The sequence below is a fragment of the Nesoenas mayeri genome, assembly GCF_963082525.1.
Source record: "Nesoenas mayeri genome assembly, contig: SCAFFOLD_101, whole genome shotgun sequence".
NCBI classification, from domain to species: domain Eukaryota; kingdom Metazoa; phylum Chordata; class Aves; order Columbiformes; family Columbidae; genus Nesoenas; species Nesoenas mayeri.
In genome coordinates this window covers 62527-85394 of record NW_027660025.1, presented here as the reverse complement: position 1 = coordinate 85394, position 22868 = coordinate 62527, and the positions used below count along the sequence as shown (strand labels likewise).

Sequence of the window (22868 nt, the reverse complement as noted above, 5' to 3'; positions counted from 1 at the left end):
AGAGGTTACCATGGTGATGTGGGGGGGCAAAAGACCGAGGTTACCATGGTGATGCCGGCGGGGGGGGGGGCGGGGGGGGGGGCAAAGGACAGAGGTTACCGTGGTAACACGGGGGCCCAAAGCATCAGGGTTGCCATGGCGACGGGGAGCATCAGACCGGGGTTGCCACGGCAACAGAGACGTGGAGGGGTGGGTGGAACCACAGGGTAACCATGGCAACAGGGGGGGGGACACACACACACACACACACACACACGACACAGCGGTGACACGGGGGGGGGGCAGGAGCACGGTAACCGCAGCGACGGGCAGCCCCGCCGTAACCATGGCAACGTGGGAGCGGGGGAGCTAACCATGGCAACGAATGAGTGGGTAACCATGCGGGAGGGAGGGGGGATGGAGGTAACCATGGCAACGTGTGAGCGGGGTGACCACGGGGGGGGGGGGGGGGGGGGGGGGGGGAGGTAACCATGGCAACCCCATGAGCGGGGTAACGGGGGGGGTGGTGGTGGAGGTAACCATGGCAACACATGAGGGGGGTAAACGGGGGGGGGGGTCAGGATGGAGGTAAATGGAGGTAACCATGGCAACATACAGGCGCAGGACTAGGGTAACCATGGCAACGCGTGAGGGGGGTAAACGGGGGGGGGTCAGGATGGAGGTAAATGGAGGTAACCATGGCAACATACAGGCGCAGGACCAGGGTAACCATGACAACGCGTGAGGGGGGTAACGGGGAGGGTGGGGGTAACTATGGCAACGCATGAGTGGGGTGACCATGGGGGGTAATGGAGGTAACCATGGCAACGCATGAGTGGGGTAACCATGGGGGGGGTGGATGGAGGCAACCATGGCAACACACAGATGCAGGACCGATGTAACCATGGCAACGTGGGAGTGGGGTAACCATGGGGGGGGGGGGGATGGAGGTAACCATGGCAACATACAGGTGCGGGACGGCGTAACCACGGCAACGCATGAGCGGGGTAACCACGGGGGGGGGGGATGGGGGTAACCACGGCAACACGTGAGCGGGGTGACCACGGGGGGGGGGGGCGGGGGGGCGGGATGGGGGTAACCATGGCAACATACGTGTGCGTGTGACGCGCGGGGGCGGGGGCGGGGCTCACCGAGGGCCGGAAGGGCGGGGCGGGCGGGGCGTCCATGTTGATGCTGAGCTGCTTCCCCCCGGGGACGCTCTTCCTGCGCGAGCGCCCGCCGTGGTAATCCTGGGGGACACGCGTCAGGGCGCCGGGACCCAGGCGTCCGGGGGACCCAGGCGTCCGGGGGGACCCAGGCGTCCAGGGGACCCAGGAGTCTGGGGAGGGGACCCAGGCGTCCGGGGGACCCAGGCGTCCGGGGGGACCCAGGAGTCCAGGGGATCCCCACCCCCCTGCCACCCACTGCAGGGCTGGAAACGAGGGGACCCAGGCGTCCGGGGGACCCAGGCGTCCGGGGGACCCCCACCCCCCTGCCACCCACTGCGGGGCTGGAAACGAGGGACCCAGGCGTCCGGGGGACCCAGGCGTCTGGGGCACCCCCACCCCCCCGCCGCTGCTGCGGGGGCTGGAAACGAGGGACCCAGGCGTCCGGGGGAACCCAGGAGTCCGGGGAGGGGACCCAGGCGTCCGGGGGACCCCCACCCCCCTGCCACCCACTGCGGGGCTGGAAACAAGGGACCCAGGCATCCGGGGGGACCCAGGCATCCGGGTGGACCCAGGAGTCCGGGGAGGGGACCCAGGAGTCCGGGGAGGATTTGGGGGGACCCAGGAGTCCGGGGAGGGGCCTCAGGGACTAGGGAGGATTTGGGGGGACCCAGGCATCCAGGGGGACCCAGGAGTCCGGGGACGGGACCCAGGAGTCCTGCGAGGGGACTCAGGGACCAGGGAGGATTTGAGGGGACCCAGGCGTCCGGGGGACCCCTACCCCCCTGCCACCCACTGTGGGGCTGGAACCGAGGGACCCAGGCGTCCGGGGGAACCCAGGAGTCTGGGGAGGGGACCCAGGAGTCCGGGAAAGGGACCCAGGCGTTCGGGGGACCCAGGCGTTCGGGGGAAGTCAGGTGTCCAGGGAGGGGACCCAGGAGTCCGGGAAAGGTTTGGGGGGACCCAGGTGTCCTGTGATGGGATCGGGAAGGATTTGGGGGGACCCAGGAGTCCGGGGGGGGATCCAGGAGTCCGGGAAAGGTTTGGGGGGGGACCCAGGAGTCCTGCGAGGGGATGCAGGGACCAGGGAGGATTTGGGGGGGACCCAGGAGTCCAGGGAGGGGACCCAGGCGTCCGGGGAGGGGACCCAGGCGTCCGGGGAGGGTTTGGGGGCTCAAGGCCTCTGGGTGAGGGGAAAACGGGGGGACCCGCCTGACCCCCCATCACCCACAGCGGTGCTGGAACTGGGGGGACCCAGGAGTCCGGGGGGACCCAGGCGTCCGGGGAGGGGACCCAGGAGTCCGGGGAGGGGACCCAGGCGTCCGGGGAGGGTTTGGGGGCTCCAGCCGAGGCCCTGGGGGGAGCTCCCCAACTCTGGCCCCCCCCAACTCTGCCCCCATATTGGGGTCCCCCAGACCACCCCCCCTCCCCGATTCCACCCCCCCTCCCCATCTCACCCCCTTCCCCCCTTTCCCCCCTCCCCTCGGGGACCCCCGACCTCTGCCCCCCCCAAACTGTCCCCAATAAGGGGGGGTCCCCCCGCCCCCCCCAGCCCCCCCCGCTCCGTACCGGCCAGGGTCCTGCTGCCCTCCAGGCTGAGCCGCGGCCCGGGGGGGGGGTCCCAGCGTCCCCCGCAGCGCCCAGGGTGGGGGGCCCGGCTGGGGGGGGCCCCCACATGGCGCCCTAGAGCTGCCCGGGGGGGCCCCGGGGGGCGCCCGGGGGGGGCGGCATCGCGGCCTCCGCACGCGCGTGTGCAACGGGGGCACCGCGGGGGGGGTGCACGCTCACCACAGGCCTTGCACGCTCACCTGGGGCTTTGCACACTCACCACAAGCCTTGCACACTTGCACACTCACCTGGGGCCTTGCACAATCACTGCAGGTCGTGCACACTCACCCGGGGCCTTGCACGCTCACCACGAGCCTTGCACGCTCACCACGACCCTTGCACACTGACTGCAGGTCGTGCACGCTCACCACGAGCCTTGCACGCTCACTCGGGGTCTTGCACAATCACTGCGGGTCGTGCACACTCAGCCCGAGCCTTGCACACTCACCTGGGGCCTTGCACGCTCACTGTGGGTCGTGCACACTCACCCAGGGCCGTGCACGCTCACCCTTACACGAGAGACCTTGCACACTCACCTGAGGCCGTGCACACTCACCCTGAGCTTTGCACACTCAACCAGGGCCGTGCACACTCACACTTGCACCAGGGGCCCTGCACACTCACCCAGGGCCTTGCACACTCACTGCGGCCGTGCACACTCACCTGGGGCCGTGAACACTCACCCTGAGCTTTGCGCACTCAACCAGGGCCGTGCACGCTCACACTCGCACCAGGGGCCTTGCACACTCACCCTGAGCTCTGCACATTCGCCCCGAGCCTTGCACACTCACCCAGGGCCTCGCGCACTCACGCTGGGACGTGCACGCTCACTGCGTCTCGTGCACGCTCACGCTTGCACAAGGGGCCTTGCACACTCAACCTGAGCCTTGCACGCTGCACGCTCACTTGCACAAGGGGCTGCGCGTGCTCACCGCGGGCCGTGCACACTCACCCTTGCACCAGGAGCCGTGCACGCTCACCCTGGGCCCTGCATGCTCGCACGGGGCTGTGCACGCTCACTCCGGGCCATGCACGCTCACATTTGCACCAGGGGCCGTGCACGCTCACCTGGCTCCTTGCACACCCCCCAGGCCCCGCACGCTCCCTGTCACCCCCAAATCGTGCGCGCCCGCCCCCCCCAGCTTTGCACGCTCCCCCCGTGCACGCGCGCACCCCCGGCCGTGCACACTCGTTGCACACTCGTTGCACACGCGCTCCCCGCGCAAGCTCCGCCCCCCCTTGCACACGCGCTCCTGCCCTTGCACGCTCGCCCCCACTTTCGCACGCTGCACCGCCCCCCCCCCACCACCCTTAAGGGCTCGCGTGGGGCTTTGCACGCTCGGCCCGTTGCACGCTCCCCCTCCCCTTTGCACACGCGCCCTTTGCACTCGCGCCCTTTGCACGCTCAGTCACCATTTGCACGCTCATTCGCCCTTTGCACGCTCGCCCGCCCCGTGCACGCCCCGTTGCACGCTCGCTCGCCCCGTTGCACGCCCGCCCGTTGCACACTCGCCGTGTTTCACACTCACCCCCCCGCTCCGCTCCCGCCGCCGCCGCCGCCGCCCCGCGCGTGCGCACCCGCTCCGCCCCCGCGCGCCTGCGCGCTGGCCCCGCCCCCCCGGGAGGCGGGGGGCGTGGTCTGGGCTGGGGGCGGGGCCGGCGTTGCCCGGGGTGACGAGGCCACGCCCCCGCCCCCCGCTCGCGGGTCCGGGGGGGGGGACACACGTGGCACCAAAGGGACACGCGGTGGGGGGGGGGACCGGCCATGGGGCAGCAGGTGTGGGGGTGATGGTGACACTGGGGGCACTGGGGACAGTGACACTGGTGGTGGGGACAGTGGGACGGTGACACTGGTGGTGGTGACAGTGATAGCGGTGGTGGGGACAGTGGTGACAGTGACCATGGTGACAGCGGTGGCACGTGGCTGTGGTGACAGCGGCCGTGGTGATGGTGACAGTGGGGACAGTGACGGTGACACTGGTGACAGTGACAGCGGTGATGGTGACAGTGATGACAGTGACAGCGGTGATGGTGACACTGGTGACAGTGGGGACAGTGATGGTGACTGGTGACAGTGACAGTGGTGACAGTGACAGTGGTGATGGTGACACTGGTGACAGTGGGGACAGTGATGGTGACTGGTGACAGTGACAGTGGTGACAGTGACAGTGGTGATGGTGACAGTGGTGACAGTGGTGACGGTGACACTGGGGACAGTGATGGTGACAGTGGTGACAGTGACAGCGGTGATAGTGACACTGGTGACAGTGGTGACGGTGACAGTGACAGTGGTGACGGTGACAGTGGCGGTGGTGACAGTGAGGACAGTGACAGTGGTGACAGTGACAGTGGTGATGGTGACAGTGGGGACAGTGATGGTGGTGACAGTAGTGATGGTGACACTGGTGACAGTGGGGACGGTGACAGTGGTGACGGTGACAGCGGCGGTGGTGACAGTCAGGACAGTGACAGTAGTGACAGTGACAGTGGTGATGGTGACAGTGGTGACGGTGACACTGGTGACAGTGGTGACGGTGACACTGGGGACAGTGATGGTGACAGTGGTGACAATGACAGCGGTGATGGTGACACTGATGACAGTGGGGACGGTGACAGTGGTGACGGTGACAGCGGCGGTGGTGACAGTGGTGACTGGTGACACTGGTGACAGTGGTGACAATGACAGCGGTGATGGTGACACTGGTGACAGTGGTGACGTGACAGTGGGGACAGTGATGGTGGTGACAGTAGTGATGGTGACACTGGTGACAGTGAGGACGGTGACAGCGGCAGTGGTGACGGTGACAGCGGCGGTGGTGACAGTCAGGACAGTGACAGTGGTGACAGTGACACTGGTGATGGTGACAGTGGGGATGATGACAGTGGGGATGGTGATGGTGACAGAGGGGACGGTGGTGCCAGTGACAGTGGTGACAGTGGTGATGGTGACAGAGGTGACGGTGACAGTGGGACAGAGGGGACGGTGATGGTGACAGTGATGACAGTAGTGATGGTTGACAGTGGGGATGGTGATGGTGACAGTGACAGTGGTGATGGTGCCGGTGGCGCTGGTGACAGTGACAATGGTGCTGGTGCTGGTGGTGATGGTGACAGTGGTGCGGTGGTGACGGTGACCGCGGTGCCGGTGGTGCTGGTGACAACGGTGCCAGTGACAGTGGGGACAGAAGACAGTGGTGATGGTGACAGTGGTGATGGTGACAGAGGGGACGGTGATGGTGACAGTGGTGACAGTGGTGACAGTGACAGGGGTGCCGGTGGTGCTGATGACAGCGGTGCAGTGACAGTGGGGACAGTGACAGTGGTGATGGTGACAGTGGTGACGGTGGTGAAAGTGACAGTGGGGATGATGACAGTGGTGATGGTGACAGTGGTGCCGGTGATGGTGACAGTGGTGACAGTGGTGATGGTGACAGTGGGGATGGTGATGGTGACAGTGGTGACAGTGACAGGGGGGACGGTGCCAGCGGTGCCGGTGGTGATGGTGATGGTGACAGCGGTGCCGGTGGTGCCGGTGACAGCCGTGATGGGTGACAGTGGTGACAGTGGTGACAGTGACAGGGGGGACGGTGAGCGCGGTGCCGGCGGCAGCTGCGCGGCGGTGGCCGCGGGGGCGGCGCGTGTCCCCCGTGTCCCCCCCGTGTCCCCGTTGCCGCGGTGACGCCGTTTCCCGGTGACAAAACGCTTTTTTAAACCCCGGGGAAGGAAGCGGGGGAGGGGCGGGGGGGGGAGGGGCGACATCGTGTCCCCCGTGTCCCCACCCCCGCCACCCGGACGCCTGGGTCCCCCTAGAGTGGGAGGGGTCAAGGCCCCGAACTCCTGGGTCCCCCCCAAAGAGTGACCCGGACGCCTGGGTCCCCTCGCGGGGGGGGGGGAAGAAATGGGTCAGGTCAAGGCGGCCGGACGCCTGGGTCCCTCCCGAACTCCTGGGTCCTCCCGAACTCCTGGGTCCCTCCTGAACGCCTGGGTCTCCCCGGACGCCTGGGTCCCCCCCGGACGCCTGGGTCCCCCCCGGATGCCTGGGTCCCTTTTTTTGGGAAGAAACGGGGTGGGGGGGGGGGGGAGGGGCGGGGCCGCCTCCCTGCGCCGCGGGGTTTCCCCAGCAACGGTTGCCGAGCAACCGCGGGGCGTATTATGGGATAGCGGGGAGGGGGGGGATCCTTGAGCATCTTCTCTCCCACTTCCTCTACCCCCACCCCCCCCCCAAAAAAACAGGGGACCCAGGAGTTCGGGCCCATGGTATTATGGGATGGGGGTGCATTGGGGGGGGGGATGGGGGGGGGTGTGGATTGGGAGCCTCGTTTCTCCCACTCCCCCCACCCCCAGTGCAAAGGGACCCAGGCGTCCGGGTCCCCCGGTACTGTGTATTATGGGATGGGGGGGTGGGTGGATTATGGGGGGGCGGGGGGGGGATGTGGATTGTGGGGGGGGTGTGCATTGGGAGCCTCATTTCTCCCACTCCCCCCCCTCCCCACCCCGAGTGCAAAGGGACCCAGGCGTCCGGGGTCCCAGGTCCCGTGGTATTATGGGATGGGGGGGTGGGTGGATTAGGGGAGGGGGGGTGTGGATTGGGGGGGGGGGGGGTGTGGATTGTTGAGGGGGGGTGTGGATTATGGGGGGGGTGTGGATTGGGAGCCTCATTTCTCCCACCCCCCCCCCTCCCCACCCCGAGTGCAAAGGGACCCAGGCGTCCGGGGTCCCAGGTCCTGTGCTATTATGGGATGGGTGGGTGGGTGGATATGGGGGATGGGGGGGGTGTGTGGATTGTGGGGAGGGGGTGCATTGGGAGCCTCGTTTCTCTCCCCCCCCACCCCCCCCGCACGGCGCGGGGGGACCCAGGCGTCCGGGCGCGGGTACCGTGCTCGGGGTGCGGCCGCCCCTCCACCGGGACGCTGACGGTGCGGCGCAGCAGTTTGCTCCGGCACGGCTCCCCCGGCGCTCGCGCAGCAGCAGCGGGTGGATCTGGGGGTGCGGGGGGGTCACACCAAAGCGGGGACCCCTCCCCCCCCCCCCCCCCGGACCCCCCCCCCACCCCCCACCATACCCCCCCCCCCCCCGCTCACCTCCTCCTCGTCCAGCATCAGCAGCTGGTTCCCCGAGATGATGCAGAACCGGGGGTTCCAGGGGGGGCGCTCGTAGGGGGAGGGGGCGTAGGGCCCGCGGGCCAGCGGGGGGGGCGCTGCTCGCACATCTGGGGGGAGAGGGAGGGGGGGAGGGGTGTGTGTGTGGGGGGGGTCACAGCTGGGCCGCCCCCCACCCCCATCTCACCGCTCCCCCCCCACCCCCCACCCATGGGTGCCGGGCTCCCGCATCCCCGGCGTTGCTGTGGCAACCGCAGCCCACGGGGTGGGGGGGGGTGGGGGGGTGGGCAGCCGGACGCCTGGGTCCTCTCCCGGATGCCTGGGTCCTCTCCCAGACGCCTGGGTACCCTCCCGGACGCCTGGGTCCCCTCCCGGATGCCTGGGTCCCCTCCTGGATGATGGGGTTCCCCTCCCGAACGCTTAGGTCCCCTCCCGAACGCCTGGGTCCCCCCCCAGGCCTCCCACGGTGAGGATGGAGGATGCACAAGGCCCCGGACGCCTGGGTCCCCTCCCGAACGCCTGGGTCCCCTCCTGAACACCTGGATCCCCCAACTTGAGGTCTAGGGGAGGCAGGTGAGGCCCGGACACCTGGGTCCTCACCATCCCCCCACCTCCCCGAACTCCTGGGTCCCTCAGGACTCCCATAGCGGGAGGGCAGAGGTGGGTGGGGGGGGGATGGGCAAGGCCCGGACACCTGGGTCCCCTTCCGAACGCCTGGGTCCCTTCTGGCCTCCCACGCTGAGGATGCACGAGGCCCGGACGCCTGGGTCCCCTCCGGGTCCCGCCCCCGGCCCCGTTTCCGAAGTGGGTCAGGCCGGTCCCCGGGGACCCCCCTCGGTCCCCCCGGCCGAACCGGGACCGGCACCCCCGGTACCACCGACCCCGGTACCACCGACCCCGGTACCGGCATCAGGTCCACACGAGCATCCCCCCCAAAACACCAACACCCTCCAGCGGCAGCATCACCCAGTACCGGCATCCCCGGTACCGGTATCACTCGGTATCAGCATCACCCGGTCCCAGCATCCCCGGTACCAGCATCACCGGTACCAGCATCACCGGTATCAGCATCACCCCGGTACCAGCATCACCGGTACCGGCATCACCGGTACCGGCATCACCCGGTCCCGGTATCACCGGTACCGGCATCACCCGGTCCCGGTATCACCGGTACCAGCATCCCCGGTACCGGCATCGCCAGCATCGGCCCCCGGTCCCGATATCGCCGGTACTGACACCCCCGGCCCCGGTATCTCCGGTACTGACACCCCCGGTACTGACACCCCCGGCCCCGGTATCTCCGGTACTGACACCCCCGGTACTGACACCCCCGGCCCCGGTATCCCCGGTACTGACACCCCCGGTCCCGGTATCTCCGGTACTGACACCCCCGGTACTGACACCCCCGGCCCCGGTATCTCCGGTACTGACACCCCCGTTCCCATCACCCCGGCCCCGGTGTCCCCGCTCCCGCCCCCCCGGTCGCGCCCCCCCCGTAGCCGGTACGGGCGGCGGGATCGGGCCCTTCCCTTCCCCTCCCCTCCCCCCCCCGCGCCCCCCGCTCCGGTACCTCGGAAGGGGACATAGGACATGGTTCCTCCGCCGCTCGCTGCCCCCGGGCGGCGCGGGGGACCCAGGCGTCCGGGGGAGGGACCCAGGCGTCCGGGAGGCGGGAGGTGGTGGGGGGGGGGGGGGAGAGAAGGGGGCGGGGCCAGGCGGCTCAAGGGGCGGGGGAGGGGACGCAGGCGGAGGGGGTGGGGCTAAGGAGTTGCGGGGGGGGGGGTGAGGGGGGGGGGACGGACCCAGGAGTGCGGGAGGGACCCAGGCGTCCGGGGCGCGGCGCCTTTAAGAGCCCCCGCGGCACCGGTGACACGATGGGCCCGTTGTCACCTCCCTCCGGTGCTCCCAGTGTCCCCAGTGTCACCATCCCAGTGCTCCCAGTGCTCCCAGTGTCCCCATCCCAGTGTCCCCAGGGTCCCCATCCCAGTGTCCCCATCCCAGTGTCCCCATCCCAGTGTCCCCAATGTCCCCATCCCAGTGTCCCCAGGGTCCCCATCCCAGTGCTCCCAGTGCTCCCAGTGTCCCCATCCCAGTGTCCCCAATGTCACCATCCCAGTGTCCCCAATGTCCCCATCCCAGTGTCCCCAGTGTCCCCAATGTCCCCATCCCAGTGCTCCCAGTGTCCCCATCCCAGTGTCCCCAATGTCCCCATCCCAGTGTCCCCAGTGTCCCCAGGGTCTCCAGGGTCTCCAGGGTCCCCATCCCAGTGTCCCCAATGTCCCCATCCCAGTGTCCCCAGTGTCCCCAATGTCCCCATCCCAGTGTCCCCATCCCAGTGCTCCCAGTGTCCCCAATGTCCCCATCCCAGTGTCCCCAGGGTCCCCATCCCAGTGTCCCCAATGTCCCCATCCCAGTGCTCCCAGTGTCCCCAATGTCCCCATCCCAGTGTCCCCAGTGTCCCCATCCCAATGTCCCCAGTGTCCCCATCCCAGTGTCCCCAGTGCTCCCAGTGTCCCCAGGGTCCCCATCCCAGTTCTCCCAGTTCTCCCAGTTCACGCCGCTTCGCGAACGCGCGCGAGGTGTGAGCTATGACGTCACAGTGTCGTCACTCTCCCGCCCTGGCCCTTCCCCCCGCCCCGTTTCCCGCCGCTTCCGCTCGCGCTCGGGGGAGGGGCGGCGGGAGGGGGCGGGGCCGCGCGGGTCACGTGGTGGCGGCGGCCGCGCGGCGGGTGCGGAGCGCGAGCGGCGGGGGAGGGGACGGGGGGGGTCGGGGGGTCCCGGGGGGTCCCGGGGGGGTCGGGGGTTCTATAGGGTTGGGGAGATCGGGGGTGCTATAGAGTTGGGGGGGGTCCAGGGTTCTATAGAGTTGGGGGGTCCCGGGGGCGGCTCTATAGAGTTGGGGGGGTTCAGGTTTCTATAGAGTTGGGGGGTCGGGGGGGTCGGGAGTTCTATAGAGTTGGGGGGGGTCGGGTGTTCTATAGGGTTGGGGGAATCGGAGGTTCTATAGAGTTGGGGGTCCGGGGGAGTTGGGGGTTCTATAGAGTTGGGGGGTCCCAGGAGGGTTCTATAGAGTTGGGGGGGTCAGGGGTTCTATAGAGTTGGGGGGTCAGGGGTTCTATAGAGTTGGGGGGTCCCGGGTGGGTTGTATAGAGTTGGGGGGGTCGGGGGTTCTATAGAGTTGGGGGATCCCGGGGGGGTCGGGAGTTCTATAGAGTTGGGGGGTCAGGGGTTCTATAGAGTTGGGGGGTCGGAGGGGTTCTATAGAGTTGGGGGGGCCCGGGGTTCTATAGGGTTGGGGGGTCCCGCGGGGGCTCTATAGAGTTGGGGGGGCCCGGGGTTCTATAGAGTTGGGGGGTCCCGGGTGGGTTCTATAGAGTTGGGGGGGTCCAGGGTTCTATAGAGTTGGGGGGTCCCGGGGGGGCTCTATAGAGTTGGGGGGGTCCAGGGTTCTATAGAGTTGGGGGGTCCCAGGGGGGCTCTATAGAGTTAGGGGTGTCCAGGGTTCTATAGGGTTGGGGGGGTCGGGGGTTCTATAGAGTTGGGGGGTCCCGGGGGGGCTCTATAGAGTTGGGGGGGTCGGGGGTTCTATAGAGTTGGGGGGTTGGGGGGGGTCAGGGATCCTGGGGGTGCTGTAGGGACTGGGGGGGGCTCTATAGGGGCCTACGGGGGGTTGGGGGGGTCGGGGGTGCTGTAGGGGCTGGGGGGCTCTATAGGGGCCTATAGGGGGTTGGGGGGGTCAGGGGGTGCTATAGGGGCTGGGGGGGTTCTATAGGGGGTTGGGGGGGTCAGGGGGTGCTATAGGGGCTGGGGGGGCTCTATAGGGGGTTGGGGGGGTCAGGGGGTGCTATAGGGGCTGGGGGGGCTCTATAGGGGGTTGGGGGGGTCAGGGGGTGCTATAGGGGCTGGGGGGGCTCTATAGGGGTCTATGGGGGGTTGGGGGGGTCAGGGGGTGCTATAGGGGGTGGGGGGCGCTATAGGGGGCTGGGGGTCCTGACGCCGCCCGTCCCGCAGGGGGCGCTGCCTCCACATGCACGTGACGGCTGCGGTGAGTGACGCGGGGGGGGGGTATCGCGATATGGGGGGGGGGGGGTGTCGTGATATGGGGGGGGGGTATCGCGATACGGGTGGGGATATCGCGATACAGTTTGGGGATATCATGGTGCAGTTTGGGGGTATCGCGATACCCCTAAACCTATATTGTGTATATGGGTGGGGATATCACTATATAGGTGGGGATATCACGATACAGTTTGGGGATATCGCGATATGGGTGGGGATATTGTGATATAGTTTGTGGATGTCGTGATATGGGTGAGAATCTCGTAATCTGGTTTGGGGATATCGCAATATGGGTGGGGATAGATATCGCGATATGGGTGGCGATAGATATCACGATACAGTTTGGTGATATCGGGATGTGGTGAGTGGGTATCGTGACAGGGTGGGCATATCGCGATATGGGTGGGGATATCACGATATGGGTGGAGGTATCGCGATACAGGTGGGGATATTGCGATACAGTTTGGGGATATCGCGATACAGGTGGGGATATCGCAGTATGGGTGGGGCTATCGTGATAGGGCGGGGCTATTGAGATATGGGCGGGGCTATTGAGATACGGGTGGGGCCATCACGATATGGGCGGGGCCACCGCGATACAGGCGGGTCTATCACGACAGGGTGGGGGTATCATGATACGGGCGGGGCCATTGCGATATGGGCGGGGCCATCATGACAGGGCGGGGCTATTGAGATATGGGCGGGACTATCATGATATGGGCGGGGCCATCGTGACAGGGCGGGGCTATTGAGATATGGGCGGGACTATCATGATATGGGCGGGGCCATCATGACAGGGCGGGGCTATTGAGATATGGGCGGGGCCATTGCGATATGGGCGGGTATATCACAACAGGGCGGGGGCTGTCGAGATATGGGCGGGGCTATCGCGATATGGGCGGGGCTCTGGTGACAGGGCATGGCCATCATGATATGGGCGGGGCTATGGTGACGAGGCGGGGCTATTGAGATATGGGCGGGGCTATGGTGATGGGGCGGGGCCATCGTGCTATGGGTGGGTATATCACGATATGGGCGGGGCCATCACGCTATGGGCGGGGCTATTGAGATGTGGGCGGGGCTATGGTGCCAGGTGTCCCTCCCCCGCAGGTGCTGGCGCTGGTGACGGTGACGTCGGTGCCGCTGCTGCAGGCGCTGGGCCGGCGGCTGCTGGGCATGGCCGCCCCTCCCCCCACCGCCGCCCCTCCCCCCACCGCCGCCCCTCCCCCCGCTGACCCCGGCGACCCCGGTGACCTCTCGGCCGCTTTTGTCACCTGCCCCAACGAGACCGTGGCCAAAGAGCTGGCGCGGTGCGGGGACAGGGGGACATGGGGACATGGGACAGGGGGACAGGGGGACATGGGGACAGGGGGATATGGGGACAGGGGGACAGGGGGACATGGGGACATGGGGACAGGGGGATATGGGGACAGGGGGACATGGGGACAGGGGACATGGGGACATGGGGACAGGGGGACATGGGGACATGGGGACAGGGGGATATGGGGACAGGGGGACACGGGGACAGGGGGACATGGGGACAGGGGGATATGGGGGACATGGGGGACAGGGGGACATGGGGACAGGGGACAGGGGGACATGGGGACATGGGGACATGGGACAGGGGGACATGGGGACAGGGGGACATGGGGACATGGGGACAGGGGGACATGGGGATATGGGGAGAGGAGGACAGGGGGACATGGGGACAGGGGGACATGGGGACAGGGGGACATGGGGACATGGGGACAGGGGGACAGGGGGACAGGGGGACATGGGGACATGGGGACAGGGGGACAGGGGGACAGGGGGACAGGGGGACATGGGGACAGGGGGACAGGGGGACATGGAGACAGGGGGACATGGGGATATGGGGACAGGGGGACAGGGGGACATGGGGACAGGGGGACATGGGGACATGGGACATGGGGACAGGGGGACAGGGGGACATGGGGACAGGGGGACATGGGGACATGGGACATGGGGACAGGGGGACAGGGGGACATGAGGACAGGGGGACATGGGGACATGGGGACATGGGACATGGGGACAAGGGGACATGGGACAGGGGGACATGGGGACAGGGGGACAGGGGGACATGGGGACAGGGGGGTATGGGGACAGGGGGATATGGGGACATGGGGACACTGGGGATGTGGGGACAGGGGGATATGGGGACATAGGGACATGGGGGACATGGGGGTGACAGCTCAGGTAGTGGGGGGGCACTTGGGGACACGCTGGGGGGACAGGGGGTGACACTGCGGGTGACATTGGGGGGGACGTGGGGGGTGATACGGGGTGGGGACAGGGGGACCCTGGTTGGGGGGGACACAGAGATGGGGACCCGGGGGGGGACATGGGGGTGACACAGGACTGGGGGTGCCATGGGGGTGACATGGGGGGTGACACAGGCCTGGGGGTGACACGGGGGGTGACACGGGGGTGCCACTGTCCCCACTGTCCCCAGGGCGATGGTGGAGAAACGTTTGGCTGCGTGTGTCAACATCCTGCCCCACGTCACCTCCGTGTGAGTGGGGACGGGGGACACGGGGGGGACTCGGGGGGACATGGGGGGACACGGGGACATGGGGGGACATTGGGGGATACAGGGACATGGGGACATGGGGGGACACAGGGATGAGGGGGACATGGGGGATATGGGGGGACACTGGGACATGGGGGATATGGGGGGACCCAGGGGACATGGGGGGACATGGTGGGACACAGGGACATGGGGGGGACACGGGGACATGGGGGGACTCTGGGAGATGGGGACATGGGGGGACATAGGAATGGGGGGGGATGTGGAGGATATGGGGGGACACAGGGGATATGGGAGGACATGGGGGATATGGGGGGACATGGGGACATAGAGGGACACTGGGATATGGGGGAAAACCGGGATATGGGGGGACACTGGGACATGGGGGATATGGGGGGACCCAGGGGGCCATGGGGGGCCATGGGGGGCCATGGGGGGATATGGGGGGACACGGGGGGCCATGGGGGGCCATGGGGGGATATGGGGGGACACGGGGGGCCATGGGGGGCCATGGGGGGACCCGGGGTGCCAGCCCTGCCCCCGCAGTTACAGCTGGCGGGGGAAGCTGGAAGAGGACGGGGAGGTGCTGCTGGTGAGTGACACCCCCGTGTCCCCACTGTCCCCACTGTCCCCACGGTGTCCCTGGGGTGTCCCCAATGTCCCTGGAGTGTCCCCAATGTCCGCACAATGTCCCTGGGGTGTCCCCAATATCCTCACAATGTCCCCGGGGTGTCCCCAGTGTCCCCACGGTGTCCCCAATGTCCCTGGGGTGTCCCCACTGTCCCCACGGTGTCCCCAATGTCCGCACAATGTCCCTGGGGTGTCCCCAATGTCCTCACAATGTCCCCAGGGTATCCCCAATGTCCCCACGGTGTCCCCAATGCCCCTGTGGTGTCCCCAATGTCCCTGGGATGTCCCCAATGTCCCCGCGGTGTCCCCAATGTCCCCAGATGATCAAGACCCGCAGCTCCCGGGTCCCGGCGCTGGCGGCGTTTGTGCGGTGAGGGCGGGGGGGACATGGGGGGGACACGGGGGGACATTGGGGGGGATATGGGGAGGGGACATGGGGGGACGTGGGGGGACATGGGGGGGACATGGGGAGGGGACATGGGGGGGACACGGGGGGACATGGGGGGAACACGGGGGACACAGAGGGGACGTGGGGGGATGTGAGGGGACATGGGGGGGCATGGGGGGGACATGGAGGGGACATGGGAGGGACATGGGGGGACATGGTGGGGGGACATGGGGACATGGGGGGGACATGGTGGGGGGACATTGGGGGAGATGGAGGGGACATGGAGGGGACATGGGGGGACACGGGGGGGACGTGGGGGGACATGGAGGGACACGGGGGGGACATGGGGGGACATGGGGGGGACATGGAGGGGGCATGGAGACATGGGGGGGACATGGTGGGGGGACATTGGGGGAGATGGGGGGGACATGGAGGGGACATGGAGGGGGCATGGGGGGACATGGGGGGACATGGAGACATGGGGGGGACATGGGGGGACATGGGGGGACACAAGGTGACCCGGGGTGACTGGGGGGTGACCCAGTGACCTGGGATGACCCGGTGACCTGGGGTGACCTGGGGTGATGGGGTGACCCGAGGTGACTGGGGGGTGACCTGGGGTGACCCGGTGACCTGGGGTGACCTGGGGTGACCTAGGGTGACCCAGTGACCAGGGGGTGACCTGGGGTGACCCGAGGTGACCCGGTGACCTCTTCGGCAGCTCCGCCCACCCGTACGAGGTGCCCGAGGTGGTGGCCGTGCCGGTGACACAGGGGAACCCCCCGTACCTGCAGTGGGTGCGGGACAGCACCGACCCCTGACCCCTGACCTCTGACCTCTGACCCCCGGGACCCCCTGACCCCCCCGTACCTGCAGTGGGTGCGGGACAGCACCGACCCCTGACCCCTGACCTCTGACCCCTGGGACCCCCTGACCCCCCCGTACCTGCAGTGGGTGCGGGACAGCACCGACCCCTGACCTCTGACCCCCGGGACCCCCTGACCCCCCCGTACCTGCAGTGGGTGCGGGACAGCACCGACCCCTGACCCCTGACCTCTGACCCCCGGGACCCCCTGACCCCCCCGTACCTGCAGTGGGTGCGGGACAGCACCGACCCCTGACCCCTGACCTCTGACCCCTGGGACCCCCCCGATCCCCTGGGACCCCCCTGACCCGCTGGGTCCCCCTGACCCCCTGTGACCCCCCCGACCCCCGTGACCCCCCTGACCCCCAGGAACCCCCAACATTCTTGGGGGGTCTCCCCCCCCCCCCACCAGCCATGTTGAGCCATTGGGGGGGGGGGGGGTCAGTTCCCCCCTTTAAAGAGCCAAAAAACGTCAAAAATAAAGGTTTTGTACCCAAAGTGTGGGGGGGATTTGGGGGGGGCAGTGCCCCCCGTGCCCAGTGCCCCCAGTGCCCCCAGCGCCCAGTGGGTTGAGGCCCCAGTTCAGGTTTAGGCCCAGCTCAGGTTTTAAGCCCAGTTCAGGTTTTAAGGCCAGTCCAGGCTCAGGCCCAGTTCAGGTTTTAGGCCCAGCTCAGGTTTTAAGCTCAGTTCAGGTTTTAATCCCAGCTCAGGTTTTAGGCCCAGTTCAGGTTTAGGCCCAGCTCAGGTTTTAGCCCCAGTTCAGGTTTAGGCACAGTTCAGGTTTTAGGCTCATTTCAGGTTTTAAGCTCAGTTCAGGTTTTAATCCCAGTTCAGGTTTAGGCTCAGTTCAGGTTTTAGGCCCAGTTCAGGTTTAGGCCCAGCTCAGGTTTAGGCCCAGCTCAGGTTTTAGGCCCAGCTCAAGTTTTAGGCCCAGCTCAGGTTTTAGCCCCAGTTCAGGTTTTAGCCCCAGTTCAGGTTTAGGCTCAATTCAGGTTTTAATCCCAGGTCAGGTTTTAGCCCCAGTTCAGGTTTAGGCGCAGTTCAGGTTTTAGGCTCATTTCAGGTTTTAAGCTCAGTTCAGGTTTTAATCCCAGTTCAGTTCAGACCCAGCTCAGGTTTAGGCCCAGCTCAGGTTTTAGGCCCAGCTCAGGTTTTAGGCCCAGCTCAGGTTTAGACCCAGTTCAGGTTTTAGGCCCACTTCAGGCTCAGACCCAGTTCAGGTTTTAAGCTCAGTTCAGGTTTTAATCCCAGCTCAGGTTTTAGGCCCAGCTCAGGTTTAAGCTCAGTTCAGGTTTTAGGCTCAGTTCAGGTTTTAATCCCAGCTCAGGTTTAGGCTCAGTTCAGGTTTTAGGCCTAGCTCAAATTTTAGGCCCAGCTCAGGTTTTAGGCCTAGCTCAGGTTTTAGGCCCAGCTCAGGTTTTAAGCCCAGTTCAGGCTCAGACCCAGTTCAGGTTTTAAGCTCAGTTCAGGTTTTAATTCCAGTTCAGGCTCAGGCCCAGCTCAGGTTTTAGGCCCAGTTCAGGTTTTAGGCCCAGCTCAAGTTTTAGGCCCAGCTCAAGTTTTAGGCTCAGTTCAGGGTTTAAGCCCAGCTCAGGGTTTAAGCCCAGCTCAGGTTTAGGCCCAGCTCAAGTTTTAGGCCCAGCTCAAGACTCTTGTTCCCAGTTTAGACTCTTATTCCCAGTGCAGCCCTACTGGGCCCCCATTGCCCCCCATGTCCCCATTGCCCCCTGTCCCCAGCCCCCCCGCAGGTCACGTGGCTGCGGTGACATCACGTGGCCGCGGTGACGTCACCTCCGCTTTGCTGGGCTGGGACTCAATGGCGCGGGGTCCGTGGGCACCGGCCGCGGTGGCACCGGTGACAAACTGCTCCAGGGGGGGTGGGGGCGGCTCACCCGGACGCCTGGGTCCCCGGAGGGGCGGGGGGGTCGCTGGTGTCACCGGTGTCACCCAGGACGGCGGCGCCCAGAGCCTGCAGCTGCGTCACCAGCGCGGCCAGTGCCACTGCGGGACACGGGGACGTTGGGGACACATGGGGGGCATTGGGGACATGGGGGGGACATTGGTGGGGCATTGGGGACATTGCGGGGGACACTGGGGACACAGAAGGGGACATTGGGGACATGGGGGGTACATCAGGGGGACATTGGGGGTCATTGGGGACATTGGGGACACAGGAGGGAACATTGGGGACATGGGGGGGACATTGGGGACATGGGGGGGACATTGGGGGGGCATTGGGGACATATGGGGGGACATTGGGGACATGGGGGGACATTGGGGGGGCATTGGGGACATAGGAAGGGACATTGTGGGGGCATTGGGGACATAGGAGGGGACATTGGGGACATGGGTGGGAAAATTGGGGGGCATTGGGGACACAGGAGGGGACATTGGGGACATGGTGGGACACTGGGGGGTATTGGGGACACTGGAGGGACATTGGGGACACAGGAGGGGACATTGGGGACGTGGTGAGACATTGGGGGGTATTGGGGGCATTGGGGGGGACATTGGGGACATTGGGGGGGACATTGGGGACACAGGAGGGGACACTGGGGACATTGGGGACATGGTGGGGACATTGGGGACATGGGGGGGAAAATTCGGGGGCATTGGGGACACAGGAGGGGACATTGGGGACATAGGGGGGACATCAGGGGGGACATTGGGAGGCATTGGGGACATGGGGGGGACATTGGGGACATGGTGGGGACACTGGGGGTGCATTGGGGACATGGCGGGGACACTGGCGACATGGGGGGACATTGGGGGGGACACAGGACACACACCCACCTCTGCTGGTCCCCGTCCCGTCCCCACGGGGGGTTCCCGGGGGGTGACACGAGGGGGGACGCGGTGACACCGGCCCTCCCCGCCCCCCGCAGCGCGGTGTCCCCAAAGCCGCCGTGTCCTTTGTCACCCGCTCGTGTGTCCCCGCCGGGGCCAGCGCTGCGGGGACAAGTGACACCAGCCACCTGGTGACCTGCACAGGTGGCACCGGGTCCCCAGCGTCCCCAACTCACCGCTGCGCCGGCCACCGGCCGCCGGTGTCACCCGTGTCACCCGTGTCACCGGCGTCACCTGCGTCACCGCGCTGGGGACAGGGACGCGGGGTCACCCTGGGGACGGGGCCACCACTGGGGTCCCCGTGTCCCCTGGTCCCCCCCCGTCACTCACTTGTCACCCGCCGGGTCCTGGGGCCACCATGGCCACTCCGGGGCCACCGGCCCTGGGGACAGGGGACACGGTGACAACAGGGCCCCTGTGTCCCCACCCTGTGCCCCGTGTCCCTCTGATGTCCCCATGTTACCCCCATAGCCCCCGGATGTCCCCATGTCCCCCCAGGTCCCCAATGTCCCCCCAATATCCACATATTCCCCCATGTCCCCAATGTCCCCATGTCCCCACAATGTCCCCAATATCCCTATATCCTCATGTCCCCCCAATGTCCCCAGTGTCCCCCATGTACCCCCAATGTCCCCAATATCCCCATGTCCCCCCAAGTCCCCCCATGTCTCCCCAAGTCCCCAATGTCCCCATGTCTCCCCAAGTCCCCAATGTCCCCATGTCCCCCCAAGTCCCCATGTCCCCCCAATATCCCCATGTCCCCCATGTCTCCCCAAGTCCCCAATATCCCCATGTCCCCCCAATGTCCCCATGTCCCCTCAATGTCCCCTAATGTCCCCATGTCCCCCTAATATCCCCATGTCCCCCCAATGTCCCCATGTCCCCAATATCCCCACATTCCCCCAATGTCCCCATATCCCCCCTGTCCCCAATACCCCCACGTCCCCAATACCCCCATGTCCCCAATACCCCCATGTCCCCCCAATGTCCCCGTGTCCCCCGGTGTCCCCGTGTCACCCCTCAGCCCCCTCCCGGCTCAGGCGGCCGCTCATTGTCCCCAAGCTGCTGGTGGCTTTTGTCACCTGGGCGTCCCGCGCCGCCCCCGCCGCCGCCAGCCTGGGGACACGGGGACACGGGGACGGTGACACCCATGTCCCACCCCGGCCCAGCGCCCCAAACTGTCCCCAATGTCCCCCAACTGTCCCCAACCTGGCGCCACCTCCCCGGTCAGGGATCAGTGTCCCCAATGTGTTCCCAAGTCCCCAACCCCTCCCCAAGTGCCCTCCCTTGATGTCCCCAAAACAACCCCATGTCCCCATATGTGTCCCCAATGTGTCCCCAATGTATCCCCCCATGTCCCCTTGTCCTCATATCCCATGTCCCCATAATGTCCCCATATCCCATGTCCCCCCATGTCCCCATATCCCATGTCCCCTTGTCCCCATATCCCATGTCCCCCTGTCCCCCCATGTCCCCATATCCCATGTCCCCCCACATCCCCATGATGTCCCCATATCCCATGTCCCCATGATGTCCCCATGTCCCCCGTCTGTCCCCATGTCACCTGTCTGTCCCTCCGCAGCTTCTCCCCCTCGTGCAGCTGCAGCTCCAGCCGTGTCACCCGGTGCGTCCCCGCGGCCACCGCTGTCCCCAGCGCCCGCACCTGCCGAGGGACCCAGGCGTCCGGGACGGACCCAAGCGTCCGGGAGGGACCCAGGCATCCGGGGAACCCCCCAGCAGGACCCAGCCCCACCCTCCAGAGGGGACCCAGGCGTCCGGGAGGGACCCAGGCGTCCGGGAGTGGCTCAGGGGGGACCCAGGCGTCCGGGGATCCCCCCAGCGGGACCCAGCCCCACCCTCCAGAGGGGACCCAGGCGTCCGGGAGGGACCCAGGCGTCCGGGGAACCCCCCAGTGGGACCCAGCCCCACCCTCCAGAGGAGACCCAGGCGTCCGGGAGGGACCCAGGCGTCCGGGAGTGGCTCAGGGGGGACCCAGGTGTCTGGGGAACCCCCCCAGCAGGACCCAGCCCCACCCTCCAGAGGGGACCCAGGCGTCCGGGAGGGACCCAGGCGTCCGGGGATCCCCCCAGCGGGACCCAGCCCCACCCTCCAGAGGGGACCCAGGTGTCCAGGAGGGACCCAGGCGTCCGGGAGTGGCTCAGGGGGGACCCAGGTGTCCGGGGAACCCCCCCAGCAGGACCCAGCCCCACCCTCCAGAGGGGACCCAGGCGTCCGGGACGGACCCAGGCGTCCGGGGAACCCTCCAGTGGGACCCAGCCCCACCCTCCAGAGGGGACCCAGGCGTCCGGGAGGGACCCAGGCGTCCGGGCCCACCTGCCCCCGCAGGCTCCGCAGCGCCTCCTCCTGGACCTGCAGCTGCACCAGGAGGACAAAGACCTTGTGCCGCCAGCGCCCCAAGAGAGTCCCCACGCGGGGGGGACACGGGCCGGGGGGGGACACCTGGGGACGAGGGGGGGACATGGGGGGGCTGGAGTCACCTCCTGACCCCCCTGTGCCCCCCTGTCCCCCCACCGTCCCACCTCAAGGTCAAGTTCCCGCTCCTGCAGGGTCAGGATGTGGCTCAGGGCGCTGAGCTGGGCCTGGGGCAGCACCTGGGGGGACACGGGGACCATGTGGGGACACTGGGGACGGGGACACCGGGGACACCCGGGGACACCCGGGGACAAGGGGTCGGTGACACCGTCCCCAGGCGCTGCACTCACCTGCCCCAGGGGCTGCCCCGCCCCCGGCTCCGCCCCTTGGGCCTGGCCACGCCCCCTCAGGGCCTCCAGCTCCGCCTCTAGGGCTTTGCTCCGCCCCCTCTCAGCCACACGCTCCCCCTCCAAGATGTGGCTCCGCCCCCTCTCAGTCACAAGCTCCGCCTCCAGCACTTGGCTCCGCCCCCTCAGGGCCTCCAGCTCCTCCCCCAGCGCTTGGCTCCGCCTCCTCTCAGCCACAAGCTCCTCCCCCAGCGCTTGGCTCCGCCTCCTCTCAGCCACAAGCTCCGCCTCCAAGATTTGGCTCCGCCTCCTCTCAGCCTCCAGCTCCTCCCCCAGCGCTTGGCTCCGCCTCCTCTCAGCCACAAGCTCCGCCTCCAAGACTTGGCTCCGCCCCCTCAGGGCCTCCAGCTCCTCCCCCAGCACTTGGCTCCGCCTCCTCTCAGCCACAAGCTCCGCCTCCAGGGTCCTGATAAAGGGGAGATGAGCGTCTGGGGTTACTGGGAGCACTGGGGGGGGTTACTGGGAGCACTGGGGGGGTACTGGGAGCACTGGGGGGGTTGCCGGGGGTTACTGGGAGCACTGGGGGGGGTTACTGGGAGCACTGGGGGGGTACTGGGAGCACTGGGGGGGTACTGGGAGCACTGGGGGGGTTGCCGGGGGTTACTGGGAGCACTGGGGGGGGTTACTGGGAGCACTGGGGGGGGTTACTGGGAGCACTGGGGGGGTACTGGGAGCACTGGGGGGGTTGCTGGGGGTTACTGGGAGCACTGGGGGGGTTACTGGGAGCACTGGGGGGGTTACTGGGAGCACTGGGGGGGTTGCCGGGGGTTACTGGGAGCACTGGGGGGGGTTACTGGGAGCACTAGGGGGGTTACTGGGAGCACTGGGGGGGGGTTACTGGGAGCACTGGGGGGGGTTACTGGGAGCACTGGGGGGGTTACTGGGAGCACTGGGGGGGTTGC

The 22868-nt window shown here is 67.0% G+C and overlaps 2 protein-coding genes across 2 annotated transcripts in view; one reads left to right on the top strand and one right to left on the bottom strand.

Moving 5' to 3' along the window:
• SYNGAP1 (synaptic Ras GTPase activating protein 1) overlaps window positions 1-9444 on the bottom strand; it is a gene marked incomplete at both ends in the record, with an annotated part of 28601 nt that extends 19157 nt beyond the window's left edge. Inside the window, 5 exon segments of the mRNA XM_080364459.1 lie at window positions 1131-1229; window positions 7630-7703; window positions 7706-7733; window positions 7835-7962; window positions 9423-9444. Coding sequence (XP_080220585.1) covers window positions 1131-1229; window positions 7630-7703; window positions 7706-7733; window positions 7835-7962; window positions 9423-9444 — 351 coding nt within the window.
• Window positions 9445-12309: 2865 nt separating this feature from the next.
• Window positions 12310-16408, top strand: LOC308052383 (protein CutA-like; the record flags this gene model as incomplete). The annotated part of the gene is made up of 6 exons (XM_080364463.1): window positions 12310-12339; window positions 13022-13221; window positions 14382-14441; window positions 15003-15048; window positions 15407-15456; window positions 16196-16408. 6 exons carry the CDS (start codon window positions 12310-12312, stop codon window positions 16293-16295), a joined length of 486 nt encoding a protein of 161 aa, XP_080220589.1. The 3' UTR covers window positions 16296-16408.
• Between the last annotated feature and the right edge of the window lie 6460 nt (window positions 16409-22868).